The 16302-nt window shown below is 37.9% G+C and overlaps 1 protein-coding gene across 1 annotated transcript; it reads left to right on the forward strand.

Annotated features, from left to right (window-relative positions):
- Nucleotides 1-591: 591 nt before the first annotated feature.
- On the forward strand, nt 592-15920 carry katnal2 (katanin p60 subunit A-like 2). Its single transcript, XM_051684823.1, has 16 exons — nt 592-663; nt 1499-1569; nt 6418-6584; nt 6822-6858; nt 6966-7089; nt 7357-7455; nt 7558-7653; nt 7751-7828; nt 8931-9029; nt 10993-11056; nt 11201-11319; nt 11454-11545; nt 11708-11818; nt 11895-12057; nt 13934-14036; nt 14148-15920. Exons 1-16 carry the CDS (start codon nt 592-594, stop codon nt 14285-14287), a joined length of 1635 nt encoding a protein of 544 aa, XP_051540783.1. The 3' UTR covers nt 14288-15920.
- Nucleotides 15921-16302: the final 382 nt, after the last annotated feature.

Consider the following 16302-nt stretch of genomic DNA (forward strand, 5'->3'; position numbering starts at 1 on the left):
CTTCAGTGTAAGAAGCTTTCATAATATTTTTATGTCACTCGTGGCACCAAGTTACCACAGTTTTGCATTAGTAAAAATAACTGCAGTAAAATTTGGCAGAAAATATGGTTACTTACCATAGTGTATTTTTGTAAAGTTTATGACTTAAATTTTTTTTTTTTTAATTATTGAGCATAAATTTGAATAGCTACTTCAGTTTATATGTGTGTGTGTGTGTGTGTGTGTGTTGAGTTTTTTTATTTTTTATTATTATTATTATTATTATTATTATTCACTTAATATTCGTTTTTGGTCTAGTTTAACAAGAAATTTGACATTAAAAAGGTGAATGCTGTTTTTAAAAAGTCATTAAAAAAATAGTGTGTAATGAAGGGTAAGGTTTATTTGCTTCTGAATTTCATTTCATCATAAATACAGATTTGTATTTATATATTTATATTCTATATATTTCTAATATGCAGGCATGCATACACATTGCAAGATATATATATATATATATTCTGTTTTTCCTGCTGGTGATCAGTGAGCGTATTAGGGAACTCGCGCGCACGTACACACAAACACACGATCATCTCGGATCACACTAGGCTGATGTCAGGTGTGTGTGTGTCCATGGATCTCTCTTATCAAGCCATAAAAACTGCTAATCTGGCTCGAGAGGCGGTAAGTGATTACATGTGTATCGTTTTATTCTACATTTTACTTCATCAATCACAATTATAATTTGGTAATTTGTTTTTGTTTGAAAGCGCATAAATATGAGTAGAAACACGCGACATAAATGGAGATGTAGCAAAAATACGAATGGAACCGAGTGTTTTTTTTTCGTTGTCATTTTTTGTTGCCTTTCAAATGATATGATACTTATTTGACGATTAGCAAGAGAGCTAATCAGCTAAATACGCGTGTTTAGAACCTTTTGAGTTGTTTGTTGCCATGGCAACCTGGCACACAGCTCATCGCGTTTTCTCCCGAATGTAAGATTTGGCGCCATCTATCGGATAAACACTCTCAGTGCGTTGATTAGTCTCTTATTAACACGATTACATAGGTATTTGTAGATAGCCAGTCCCTGATTTAAAAAATATATGCTGGTCGGCAAGTGTTTTTTTTTTTGTTTTTTTGCCTATTGACTATGAGTTCAATAAAACAAATGATGGTATTTTATGTGATTTTTTTAATTATTATTATTATGTTATCATTAAATTATGTTTGTTTTAAAAAAGTTGCCACATTTACAAACAAGAACTAGAATTGCCATAGTTATAATGAAAATGTTGTAATAAATATGTAATAAATATGTCATTAAATTAAAATAAATAAGGTCCCCTCATTTCACAGATTATTTAGAAGGAATCTGAAAATGTTTGCCAAGATACCATAATTACCACAGATTGCTTTATTAAAAAAAAAAAAAAAAAAAAAGGCAAATTTAGTTTATTGGTATATTTTTATAAATGTGAATTTTCTAATTTTCTTGAATTAATTTTATTTTTAGGATGAACTAAGAACAGCAACAAGGAGGAGAAATTTGCTGGTTTTAATTTATCATCATTTACTGGAGGAGGGGTGAGATTTTCCTTGATGAAAAAATGTCTCGGTTGCTGATGAATCCATGGTTCCCTGAAAGGAAAGAACGAGATACAGTACCTGATGGTGTGGGAGCTCCTATAAGGAGTACCGATCACTGAAACCCTCTTCAATCACCCCAATTACATATTGGCAGGTGGCGCTTGTTACTTTGCCCTTTTGTGGGCATATAAGCCGGGGCATAGCTGAATTTTTCTGCTGGAGGGAGGAGAGCGCATCTCTCAGTCCCTTAACCAGAGCTCCAGACTAAATAAATGACTAAGGAGCCATTGGCTTCTAAACTGAAATATATAGGAGCCAAATGGCTGTTATAGTTGCCACATCACAGAATTGCTCGATTTAGATTGTTGTTCAAAAACAAGATAAAAGACTATTTAATTGGGTGTTTAATATATATACTTTACAGTTGAGTGCATACATTTGCATTCCCTTTTTGTCTCATAAGTTTCCACATCCCTTTCAAAATGTATACAAATATAAGAGTTAAAAATTTTTTAGTACTGCCCTTCAAAATCTACATAACAAAGTGTAATATGCGCATCATTGAATGTTTGCACCTTTGAATGTGTAATAGTTGTGTACGAGTCCCTCAATGGTCCTAAGTATCAAAAGTAGGATCTCACATTATAAATATATATATATATATATATATATACACACACACACACACACTCTGGCAGCCAAACGTTTGGAATAATGGACAGATTTTGCTCTTATGGAAAGAAATTGGTACTTTTATTCACTAAAGTGGCATTCAACTGATCACAATGTATAGTCAGGACATTAATAACATGAAAAATTACTATTACAATTTAAACTACTTAAAAGAGTTCTCATCAAAAAATCCTCAACGTGCAGCAATGACAGCTTTGCAGATTCTAGCTGTCAGTTTGTCCAGATACTCAGGTGACATTTCACCCCACACTTCCTGTAGCACTTGCCATAGATGTGGCTGTCTTGTCGGGCACTTCTCACACACCTTACAGTCTAGCTGATCCCACAAAAGCTCAATGGGGTTAAGATCCGTAACACTCTTTTCCAATTATCTGTTGTCCAATGTCTGTGTTTCTTTGCCCACTCTGACCTTTTCTTTTTGTTTTTCTGTTTCAAAAGTGGCTTTTTCTTTGCAATTCTTCCCATAAGGCCTGCACCCCTGAGTCTTCTCTTTACTGTTGTACATGAAACTGGTGTTGAGCGGATAGAATTCAATGAAGCTGTCAGCTTAGGACATGTGAGGCGTCTATTTCTCAAACTAGAGACCCTGATGTACTTATCCTCTTGTTTAGTTGTACATCTGGCCTTCCACATCTCTTTCTGTCCTTGTTAGAGCCATTTGTCCTTTGTCGTTGAAGACTGTAGTGTACACCTTTGTATGAAATCTTTAGTTTTTTGGCAATTTCCAGCATTGTTTCCAGCCTTCATTCCTCAAAACAATGATTGACTGATGAGTTTCTAGAGAAAGCTGTTTCTTTTCTGCCATTTTTTACTTTAAATTTACCTTAAGACATGCCGGTCTATTGCATACTGTGGTAACTCATAAACAAACACAAAGACAATGTTAAGCTTCTTTTAATGAACCAAATAGCTGTCAACTGTGTGTGATATAATGGCAAGTGATTTTCTAGTACCAAATGATCAATTTAGCATGATTGCTCAAGGATAAGGTGTTGGAGTGATGGCTGCTGGAAATGGGGCCTGTCTAGATTTGATCAAAAATGACTTTTTTTCAAATAGTGATGATGCTGTTTTTTACATCAGTAATGTCTTGACTTTACTTTGATAACAAAATCTGTAAATTATTCCAAAACCTTTGGCCACCAGTGTATATATATATAAAATTGATTTTATATATAATAAAATAAAAAAATCTTAGTCTTTCTTTACGGTGACTAGATGGCTCAGACACAAAGACTATAAGAGTGCAAACTGAATGAAATCCCAGATGCAATTTATTGTGCTACTCCAATCCCAATCAATAATAACCAGGGGAAAAAAAACAAGATTTGATTACTAACACAGGACTTTTAATTATAAACAAGCCCAAAATACACATGGGACTACTATTTTGAAATGTCTGCACTCCCAGTTTTGAACACACTGATGGTTGATTCGCTGAGAAAGTGACTTGAATTCAAACTGCTAACCTGAGCTCCTGAGTTCAAACAAGCTCTTGTTGGGTGATTCATTATAAAGACCCGGTTCAAAAGAGTCATTCACAAATCGGACATCATGGCATCAGTAGCTGACGCTATGGGAACCGTATACCATAATGCTGTGCTACTACTACATTATACTGATCCACTAGCCAATAGGCTAGTAAAAAAGCATTGAAATGATCTCCCTTTCATATTTAAAAATAGGAAGGAAGAGGGACAAGAAATAAACTATTTAAAACAATAGTATAACAATGACAATAGGGGCCTGGGTAGCTCAGCAAGTAAAGACACTGACTGCCACACCTGGAGTCGCAAGTTCGAATCCAGGGCGTGCTGAGTGACTCCAGCCAGGCTTCCTAAGCCAATTGGCCCTGTTGCTAGGGAAGGTAGAGTCACGTTGGGTTAACCTCCTTGTGGTCGCTATAATGTGGTTCTCGCTCTTGGTGGGGTGCATGGTGAGTTGTGTGTGGATGCCGCGGAGAATAGCGTGAGCCTCAACACGCGCTATGTCTCCGCGGTAACCGCTCAACAAGCCACGTGATAAGATGTGCGGATTGACTGTCTCAGACATGGAGGCAACTGAGATTCATCAGCACTGCTACTCTTGGTAAGAGAAGAGACAAAAATGGTCCTAGTGGTACAATGTGATACAACAGCATTAGCCAAAAGAGTAGTGGACCAATGAAAAGAACACTCTTCCCAAGTCATGCAGAAGAGAGAGGATGACATGGTTGAAACCAGTCTGTCAACATAAGCAATGACACTAACTATCCAGGGTAGTGAAATATTGCAGAAAGCTGTACTTCACACATAGTGGAAAAGGAAGAGATAAAAACAGTCATAGACTGTTAATGTAATGCCAAGACACTAGCCACAAGGGTTGTGAAACATGGATATATTTCAATCCTTCTTTGCAACGAAAACCTGGGAAAGGAGGGAGCAAACATCCAAGTTATAAAACTCCAAATTCCAATTAAAAAACTTGCCAACTGGGCACCAACATGCTTAACGCCTTAAATGTCTGTCTTCTGGCATGCCATCAACAATAGTTAAAACAGGGTGAAACTGCCCTGTTACAGAGGAGATCTCACGCTCTCATTCCTGGCTCACATGGCGGATAAAGGGAGAAGTGAATTTCTGACAAATTTATCCAGGGTTGTCACTCCACAGACACCGGGACACCTATAGACCTACCAGTTATCTGGACAGAGACCTTGGTGGTCTGAGCACCAATCTGTGGTGTAGCACGTTTAACAAGCACCACAAAGACCAGAGATAGGCTCAGATGCTACTTTGTCCCAGTTTCCTGCCCGCTGGGGGAAATTACGGTAAGTGCCTTATCTGAGCACATAAATATCTCACTAATGAAAGCCCAGCAACAAAATATTGTTGACATCTCATCATCGCCGAACCTGAATAATAGCAGTGGCAAAGTTTGAAGACCAAATCATCTTCAAACTGTCCGTGCCCTGTATCTCGTACTCGCAAGACATAGAGAGTAGGAGGGACTCGGTGTCAAACCGAGAGCATAGCGTTTTGAATGTTATGCACTCGCAATGAACATAATCAAACTCCAAGACCACTGTGTCAAAGTATGCTCAGTCCAGGCGATAAACAGTGCTTCTTTAGCCTGACGGAAAATAGTTTTTCCAGCAATATAACACCCCCCTTATCATCATCTCTGCCGAATGAGATCATATCAAAAGTAATATGGTGGGAGGAAAGAGAAAAAGCTTCAGCTTTCAGAATGAAAGTGGGCCAAGAGCAAAGCATCTTCATGCACTCACAGTAAAGAAATCAATCAGAAGCGAGCACTGCGTCAGCGTGGGCTCAGACCAGGCAATAAACTGAATGGACAAAGCCGCTTGATATGGAGGAGAGGAGGCATGAACAGCTTTGTTTGGTGGCCAATCCTCCTAAAATCTCCACGCTCTATATTCCTCAGGCAGTCCCTCGGGAGCCACAGAAGTAATGTGGCAGGAGAAAAGCAAATTGTCTTCAGCTTTTAGAATGAAAGCAAGCCAGTAGCGAATTATCTTAAGTTTCATGTGTTCCCATTGAACACAATCAGTCTCACTGAGCGCCTTTTATAAAACAGTGCTCATGCCTGTCAGACAAAGGGATATATTGCTCGTTTTCATGTGCTTGTGAAAACATTTGAAAAACACCGTCTTTTAAAAGATTTTAAGCAAACAGCTCTTTTAGTTTCTTTTCGCTGAAGAAAAACACAAAGAAACACAATGCAATCAATATCAAACACGAAGTGTTTAAAGGATACCCTGTCCGCCGGAGCATACAGGGAGAATATAGGAGATACACTTGCTGAAAGGGTGCAAATTTAAATTACGATTAGAATTAATTTGGGTTCCAGAGCACTAAAGATGTTCCCGTAACACTGAAGAGGAAAATTCTGATGATGTGATGTTGTGCCCCGGCTTATATGCACGCAAAACATGCTCATAAGGGCGGAGTAACAAGCTGCAAATGTAATTGCTGTGATTGAATAGGGTTTTAGAGATTGTAACTCCTGATAGGAGCTCCCACAGCATCAGTTACTGATGCAGAATCAAAGTCACCAACTCGAAAAGGAACCTAAAATAACACATTTCAATGGTTCATAAAGCAACAATAAATACTATAATAAATATTTAACGCTCTTCTGACTACACAGGTATATGGATGCAGCAAAAGCACTAGAAAAAGAAAGCAGTTTTGGTTTGTGCCGTTTTGAGGTCTGCGATAATGTAGACCTGGACACAGTTCTCATGGAATATGAGAGTTATTATTTCATAAAGTTTCAGAAATTTCCCAAGCTGACGAAGAATCTGCCAGGACAAGGTAATTTTTTGCAGAGTAGTTACTAGTTACAGAGTAGTGTGTTTATTGATATTTTATCAACCATATATATTTATATATTCTATTTTCTATTTATGTTATATATATATATATATATATATATATATATATATATATATATATATATATATATATTTATTTATTATGTAAAATAATTATTGTTATTAAGAAAATGTTCTTTTAAAGTGTTATCCATTGCTTTGTGCTTCTTTATAACAGGAGAGAGTCGACTTGTAAAGAGCTGTGGTAAAAGGAGGTATGTTTGAACAGTGCTTTTACCAAGTGGTCATTCAAAGTCCATATAATTTACTTTTATTCACTGTGTATGTGTATCTGTGTTGTTTGCATTCACATCATTCATAGGACGTCATCATCTACCAGTCAGACACTCCCAAGAATCAACTCTATCCAGCGTCCTTTATCCAGAAACACTGTTAAAAATTCTGAATCTAAACTAACAGGGAGAGACTTCAGTAAATCCAGCAGTGTAAGTCTCTTAAAATCAAATAAACATTATGTAGTGTAATTATTTACATACATTTTCAGTCCCCTGTGATTTTAATAGAAAGAAATGCTATTTTAAAGAACAGTTGTTCTCATTTTGAAGAATAGAAATGGTGAAGTCTACACCATCACACAATATACAAAAATCCACTTAAAGGTTGATCAAGGGCATATGATAAATGTTTTTTTTTTAACAGATGAAACATTAAAGAAGTTTCACTATTTGATTGACTTTGTTGGATTTGTCCAGGAAAGCGAGCACCTGTCCCCAGCAGAGACATCACAATTTGGCCTGAATGTGTCTCCAATCATCAGGAATGGGACCGGAGAGGGGACACACATGAGAAAGGTAATTCCGACATATTCAGCAGCTTAATTTATAAAAGTGAAATGAAAATAGAGCAAAATGTGTGTTCTCTGTTGTATAATGTTACGAATTGTTTCCTCTCAGGGACATCTGATTGACTACAAAAATCTGATTCAAGATGAAGTGAAAGGTGCCGCTAATGACACAATCAACATTCTGCCCTGTGCCTCAGATTTCTCAGTAGGTCCACTGATGTTTTCATGGTCAGTTAAGCATTTTCAAATCACAATGCTTGATGCAAATGCAATGCAAATCTGTTATATTTGACTTTTCGCAGGAGCGTTTGTTGAAACCGATCAGTTCCTTCATTGGGATGAATAGTGAAATGAGAGAACTTGCTGCTGTTATTAACAGAGTAAGTCCATGTTTATTAAGTTCTTTGTTTTGTTGCAGTTTGGAGGTATATTATGGTGAATATACAGTAGTTTTCAAAAAGAGTATACGGTCAAGAACATGTCTGAATTGAAGAAAAAGAAAAAAGGTTATATTTTGCATTAAGAAAAGTATTATTTTATGAAAACATTTTTCATGACAATTAAGCCTTTTTTTTTTTTTTTTTTGCACCGAAATTATCTTTACTGTTTACTTTAATGCTTTACTTTTAATTTTGTTTGTAATTGTCATTATTCTCAATGATGATTCAATTGATCTGTCTGGACAACTTATTTTTTATTATTATTAAAATCAGCATACATTAAAGTACAACAAATACTACCATGATGTATAGACCAATCCCGTTGTTTACAAAATGGTCAGCACATGCGTATTAAGTGGTGGCAGAAAGCTGATAGAGTTAGATTTGACAGATTAGACGATATAACGAAAGTATGACACAAAACCATCACACAATTCCACACAAATATTCTTATCTATACAATGATTATAATGATATGAGTTAATAAGATATCTGGAATAATGTTTACTATAAAAGTTTGCTGCAAAGCCGTGAGTTGAAATGATCTCATCGGTCCAGTCAATTCTGTTGAAGCCACGGCCGTCTACGAGAGCCCTCAAATCTTTTGCATTGCAGTAGTTGGGGGGATTAAATGTGCTTAGTTTTCTTTAAAATTCATATGTTCCTATCTTTTACATGTTATGTTCATGAGAGATACAAAATGGGAAAAATTGAGGAGACCTGGCTGAAGTCACTCAGCATACCCTGGATTCAAACTCGCGACTCCAGGGGTGGTAGTCAGCGTCAATACTTGCTGAGCTACCCAGGCCCCAATAATTCTGTTATATATTAAAAAAAATAAAAATAAACATATTGTGCAATTCCAGCTTATTTATTCAACACTATAGAGCAGTATACAATGTATATTATAAGATTGTGTGTGTGTGTGTGTGTGTGTGTGCGTGTGTATGCGCGCACAAAAGAAAAACATACATGCACACAAGGTGTAACATGTTTTATTGAAGCACTCTATTTCATCTTTCTCTCCTGTCTCTCTGTAAAGGATATCTATTTACACAACCCCAACGTGCGCTGGGACGACATTATAGGCCTGGAGGCGGCCAAGCGATTAGTCAAAGAAGCTGTCGTCTACCCCATTAAGGTGCTTGGCTGCTAAACACCTTGGTATTTCTCAAGCTGCCGCCTGCCTTCGATTCTGAATACATCTCCACTAAAGGCTAGAGCAAAGCCAGGCACGAGGTTATTTCTTAAGATGACAAGAAATCTATAGCTGAATACTATCCAATCTAAACGCTCTCATATCCGGCTCATTCCTTGCCTCTATAGTGATGACTACAAATTCACAATATGCCCCTGACAAAGAGGAAATGTAAACATTATTTGTCTTCTCTGTCTCAACCATTTGTATTGAGGTTGTTGTCGTACAGAATGGTCTAGAATTTCTGCTTGCACAGGTTGTTTTGGACTGCTGTTTGTAGTGCATGAAGCAAGAATTGTGTGATGTATATGATCAAATAGCATTATGTTCAAAGAGGTTTTGCGATTTCAGTTATGTCAATACCAGGGCTTTTCGTGTTTTAGATAAAAAGTGGGTTATTAAGAGGTTTTTGACAGTCAATAGGCTAATTAAAATTTTACTTGCTGGTTTTCACCTCCACTTGAGATTAAACCAACACTGTCATATCTAGAGACCAGAATATTATAGAGTAGGTGGGCCAGTAAGCAACTACCTAGCAACCAACCAGAACACCCTGGCAGCCACCTAACAATGCCCTTGCATCTGCCTAATCACCACATAGGACACAGTAGCAATGCACTAGCTACCACCAAGATCACCTATAGCAACCACTTAGCAATGCCCTAGCAACCACCCAGTAACATCCTAGCAACTAATCAGAACACCCCTGCATCTGCTTTGAAACTACATAGAACACCTTAACAACTCCCTAGCAACCATCCAGAACACCACATCAATGCACTAGCTACACCCTAGTAATCACCCACAACACTCTAACAACTAATTAGAACACCCTTGCATCTGCCTAGAAATCACACAGAACACCCTAACAACTGACTAGCAACCACCCAGAACACCACATCAATGCACTAATAACCACCAAGAACACATTAGCAACTGCCTAGAAACCACCCAAAACACCCTAACATCTGCCTAGAAACCACCCAAAACACCCTATCAATGCACTAGCTACCACCCAGATCACCACAGCAACACTCTAGCAACTAACCAGAACAGCTGAATCTGCCTAGCAATTCACTAGCTACCACCCATATAATATAGCAATCACCTAGCAATGCCCCAGTAACCACCCAGAACACCCTAGTAACCACTCAGCAATACCCTAGTAACTGCCTAGCAACCACCCAGAACATCCTATTAATGCACTAGTTACCACCCAAAACACTTAAGTGGCCACCTAATAATGCCCTAGCAACCGCCTGGCAACGCCCTTGCAACCACATAGAACAACCTAACAACTGTCTAGCAACCACCCAAAACATGCTATCAATGCACTAGTTACCACCTAAATCACCATATCAACCCTCTAGCAACACCATAGTAACCACCCAGAACACCTTAGCACCCATCAACACCCTACAACTAATCAGAACATGCTAACAATGCACTAGCTACCACCCAATCACATAGCAAACATCTATAAATGCCCCAGTAACCACCCAGAACACCCTTGCAACCATTCAGCAACACTGTAGCAACTGCCTAGCAACCACCCAGAACATCCAATTAATGCACTAGTTACCACCCAAAACACCTAAGTGGCCACCTAACAATGCCCTAGCAACAGCCTGGCACCACCTTTGCAACCACATCAACTACCAAAAACATCAACCACTCAAAACTCTTATCAATGCACTAGTTATCAACCAGATCACAATAGCAACCTCTTAGCAATGTGCTTAAACAATCTCTTGGCAATGGCCATCTTTTTTTTTTTTTCTATAGAAAATGTAGAAATCAAGTTCTTAATTTAATCTAGTTATAAATCAAGTTCTTGTTCTGATTATGGACATTTCCAGTTTATCACGGAAGACAGTGTTTGGATAATTCTCTCCTCTCTTTTCAGTATCCTCAACTGTTCACTGGAATTCTGTCACCATGGAAGGGTTTACTCCTATATGGGCCCCCAGGTGTGACTTCTCTGTGCTCTATTTAAATTAAGATGTTATTCCAGATGAGAATATCCAACCATAGTTATGCATAAACCCTCATATATAAAGTATAAGTGGTTCCTTGTGCTTTAATGTAATGTCCAAATTTTCTCATAAAATCAGGCACAGGGAAAACCATGCTGGCCAAAGCTGTGGCCACGGAATGTAAAACAACGTTTTTCAACATCTCTGCATCCAGCATTGTGAGCAAGTGGAGAGGAGACTCTGAGAAATTAGTTCGGGTCAGTGAAATAATCAGGAAAAACTATTTTCTCAGCTTGGTTTGTTTTATTGTTTTCTGAAATGTATCCATCATGGGCCAAGAAGGTTGTGCTCAATGGAACACTAATTTTCTTCATGTTATGATTCTCGGCAGGTTTTGTTTGAGCTGGCGAGATTTCACGCCCCGTCCACCATCTTCCTGGACGAGCTGGAGTCAGTGATGGGCCAGCGAGGGGTTGGCCAAGGGTAAGAGAGAAACAGTAAATTTTCACTGACAGAGAACTGTAGTATTATTAACACAACCTAAACTCCCACTGCACTGCAGTTCAATACTTAGGATTAGGGGTTTGTTCAAATCAAAGTTTGTCATACAGTTTATGACTTGTTCTTTTATGCCTTTTCTTTAAGTGGTGAACATGAGGGCAGTAGAAGGATGAAGACAGAGTTACTGGTTCAGATGGATGGATTGGCACGATCTAACGACCTTGTGTTCGTGCTGGCTGCCTCAAACTTACCCTGGTGAGGAGTGATTGTGAAGAGACTATATTGTTGTCATCGGTTATGGCTGTGATTATAATTTCTCTTCTCTCTCCAGGGAGTTGGATCATGCAATGCTGAGGAGACTAGAGAAACGGATACTGGTGGGTCTGCCATCTGCCGCTGCCAGACAGGCCATGATTAGTCAATGGCTTCCTCCAGTCAGCAACACAGGTGCTGTGGAATTGCGCACAGAGCTGGACTATGACAGGCTAGCACAGGTGAGAGGGGAGATGTGGTTGAGATACATTCACTCACAGAGCCAAAACATCACTGCAGTGTTCGGCCTAGAGTTTCGTGAGAAAACATCTTGGGATGGACAGATGGATGGACGGACATAAACCAAAGTCTGGCATCTGTGCAAAAACAGCTTCACATTATGTAACACTTCAATGAAAAATTTGTTAAAAACAAAGGAATCAAAACAAAATATTAATGTACAACAGATAGTTACGATTATAAATTCTGACTTGAGAAGCCACATGTGATGACGTTCTAAAAATAGCAGACAATGTGACAAAGAAACTTCATTGTGCCTAACTGTACCCCATATTCACCTCTAAAATGATTTCCTTGTCAAATTATTTTGCATGTCAAAGTGCACTAAACTTGAACCCCACACAAAATTAGTTTAGGGAAATTCTTCACCACCAGAGTCCATTAGGCGAAATCCTGATCGTGCTACTTCAAATTGAGATTATTTTGCCTGCGGAATTTCGCCGTGCAAGGTTGAATGAGTTGAGCATTAAAGCTGAAGTGCGAAATATTTTCAATGTTAAAATACTTTCTCGTAACGTATCTCATGTTGGTGAAGCTACGGGCGCAGAAATGAAATCATTTGACTGTTATAACAAGACTTGTTGGGACACATCCCGCTTATTAATTTTCAATTACTTTGTTTCTTTGCTATTCCACTAACAGCCTCCTGAGACCCGAGCGTGACAGCTGTGTGCATTTTCCATTCCCCTTTTCGATTTGTAACTAGTAGCCCCTAAGAAAATGCAAAAAAAAAAAAATGTTTTAGACCAAATGGTTTTACTAAAAAGGTATGTTCAAATATGTGGACAGTGGGACTAAGTTGTGAAATTTTAAATAATACTAAGCTATAGAAATTCTGATTATTTTAAATAAAAAAAAATCCTAACTCCATACACAGCCTCTAAAAACAAAATGTTCCAGCGTTTGGATGCATCTATTTATTCTCAATTTGATAATGTTTGTTTATAAGATAATAGTTTAACAGCGTGCCATTTCGAGATAAATCTATGAAATTTTTAGAATGGCATATCGGATGAAACTAGAGACTACTCTTTTGACTCAAACAGGTTTTAATGTAAAAATGTAATGAGGTTTCATACCAGATGCAGTTTTGTTGCCGTTTCTCCCAAAGACAAACTCAGCTGAGATCGGCGCCATGTTGTTTTGTCACATGATTCGAAAAGTTTTACTCTTTAATGACAGCCTAGAGTCTCATCAGTTGGTTTAAATTAAATTATGCATAGCCTATAGCGAAGCCAAAACTTAATGTCCACGCATGTGGACGTGAGTTCTCAGGAGGATAGCCATGCAAATATATCTACCGCGGTATAAATAAAGCAAAAGTTTTATTGTATATTTTATGGCATATAACATACCGCCCTGGTTCTAACTAAATGACTAGGAAGACGTTCCTTAAAGCTGAAGATTGTAATTTTTTTGCACCACTGAAAGCAACTGAAAAAACATTGTTTTCAAATATCTCTCCGAATACGCCTCCCGTCTGCTGATGATTAAACAAATGCATACTCCCGCCCCCAGCTCACGCCATTGGTTGAGTCAGTTGTGCAGGGAGGAAATTTTATAGTGCCACAGAGACAGTGTTTTCAATTATTGAGAAAATTAACCTATGAGAATCTATTACTTCTAGTCGTCTCTGCATATTAAGCTGGGATAGGAGAAAGTATTGTAACACCAAAAAAAATTACACACTTCAGCTTTAACCAGTTGCATTTTTACAGTGATCTCAGTGGCCAAATTAATGGAATCATTTAAATCAAATGAAAATTACCATAGTAACCAGCTGTTGCACAGATTATATATTTTGACTTGATATTTCAGGAGACTGATGCTTACTCTGGGTCAGATATCAGATTAGTGTGTAAGGAAGCCGCAATGAGACCTGTGCGAAAAATCTTCAACGCCCTTGAAAATCACATTGAGGGTAAGAAATATGCCGCATCCCACTCTATAACTACATAAAACTTGCTGTTTCATCACTAAATCCTGTTTCAGCCACAATACACCACCTGCGTTATGCCATGTATCTTCACAGGTCAGTCTAATATGCCGGTTATTGAACTAGAAACTGTGACCACAGCAGATTTCCTGGAGGTGATTGCTCACACCAAACCATCAGCCAGAAATCTGACGGATAGATTCTCCGCCTGGGAGAGAGAATATGAGTCTGTTTGAGACAACATCATTTCAATAACACATGGACTGTTATTACAACTACATGAATTTATATTACACACCTACCAACTCTATTTTATGAGGTGATTGTGTGTTTTGTTACATTTGTTTGTACATTGTCTGTAAAGGGTTTTTTGAGAAAAAAATAAGACTGCAAGGAACTGCACTGGGGATGAGCGTATTAAAAAACAATTTCCAAAAATAGTTTTCTGTCCTGTTTACTTTAACCGTTTACACTAAATACACCTCTAATGTACATGTATAGACTTTATAGGTGCACTAAGTGTTAGTTTTTTGTTTGTTTTGCTGGCTGGTATTACAGCAGTAATGGATTTCATGCTGACACCTATCAATGTAGATGTAGCATCATGCAAAAAGTTTTTGATTACCAATGTCATAGAAGAAATGCCTTATTCACAGGCCTAATTGTTCTCTATGATTAAATTATTCTGCAAAAATGTGACCGAAAGTGTCCAAAAGGAGCATTACAGAGATAAAGTGAGTAGCAGTATTCGGCTGGTCATGTGATCTCAGCATGGCAACCACCATCATCCTCATGTCTTATAACAGCTTTTCTAAGCTACTGATTTGACTGTATTTATCTTTAGGGGTAAAACTGTTTTAAGTGGAACAAAAATACTTCTAAGTGCACCATTAATATCATAATTCCAAGAGACTGACTGAATGTGTTAGGTAGGTACAGATCTATACATGGTAAATTGCTTAGATGTCTGCACGGGCCTTGAAATAAAACCCGACCCGTACCTGAGACCATGTGACCCGACTCTACCGATCTGAACGTTACCATCAGGTTTTAAGCCTGAACCCAAAGCAAGTGTTGTTACAATAGGCTGTATTTTATGTATGGATCATAGGCAAAATTCATAACAGTAAACATACACAGTTTTTACAAGGCACTACGGCTCATCAGCACACCAGAGCAGAAGCAAAACAAACAAAAAAAACACTGGCTTACTGTGTATCAAGCACCGAAATTTTGCTTGGCGCAGAACATCATGAAATCATGTGTAACAATATAACAGTCACATCAAGTCCTCTTTGCTGCTTGGACTTTTTCAGAATGTTGAATCTTGTGACACCTGTGCTAAAACGTAGTGCAACGAATTAAACAGAATGCAGGTGTCTCAACATGCGTTTTTGAAACTTGAAGTTCTTTTTTACTTGACAGTGTCTAAAAAATATAGTGGCCCTTCGCGAGACCCTGATGAAACTGCAAGACTCGGTGCAACAGTCAAAGACAATATTCTGTAACTGTTGTTCTGCCATGACAGTAGATGAGTTGAAAGAGAAAGCTCACAGCAGTGGACAGTTCACACTAATCTCGCTATAGCGTTGCCCCTTGCGGCAATGTTGAGGATGCAATGTGTAGTTGCATTAAGTTATGAATTGCGGTCTGATACAGAGATGTTCACAAGTCTTTCATCTGAAGTCCGAGTCAAGTCTGAAGTCTTGAAGCTAGAGTCCGAGTCAAGTCTGGAGTCTTTAACACTGAAGCCAGAGTCAAGTCTTGAGTATTTTGTCATGAGTCCAAGTTGAGTCTTAAGTCACTAAATGTTACATCTTATATATATATATATATATATATATATATATACACACACTGGTGGCCAGAGTTTGGAATAATGTACAGATTTAGCTGTTTCGAAAGGAAATTGGTAATTTAATTCACCAAAGTGGCATTCAACTGATCACAAAGTATAGTCAGGACATTACTGATGTAAAAAACAGCACCATCACTATTTGAAAAAAGTCATTTTTGATCAAATCTAGACAGGACCCATTTCCAGCAGCCATCACTCCAACACCTTATCCTTGAGCAATCATGCTAAATTGATCATTTGGTACTAGAAAATCACTTGCCATCTTTGTGTTTGTTTATGAGTTACCACAGTATGCAATAGACCGGCATGTCTTAAGGTAAATTTAAAGTAAAAAATGGCAGAAAAGAAACAGCTTTCTCTAGAAACTCATCAGTCAATCATTGTTTTGAGGAA

This window comes from Myxocyprinus asiaticus, chromosome 43, assembly GCF_019703515.2.
Source record: "Myxocyprinus asiaticus isolate MX2 ecotype Aquarium Trade chromosome 43, UBuf_Myxa_2, whole genome shotgun sequence".
NCBI lineage: Eukaryota > Metazoa > Chordata > Actinopteri > Cypriniformes > Catostomidae > Myxocyprinus > Myxocyprinus asiaticus.

Bases quoted from the DNA above. Each gene is read 5' to 3' on its own strand.
- katnal2 (XM_051684823.1), top strand. From the start codon at position 592: ATGTCAGGTGTGTGTGTGTCCATGGATCTCTCTTATCAAGCCATAAAA. The intron at 1,570-6,417 runs GTGAGATTTTCC...CTGACTACACAG, and splicing joins CATCATTTACTGGAGGAGGG to GTATATGGATGCAGCAAAAG. The intron at 11,819-11,894 runs GTGAGGAGTGAT...TTCTCTCTCCAG, and splicing joins GCTGCCTCAAACTTACCCTG to GGAGTTGGATCATGCAATGC.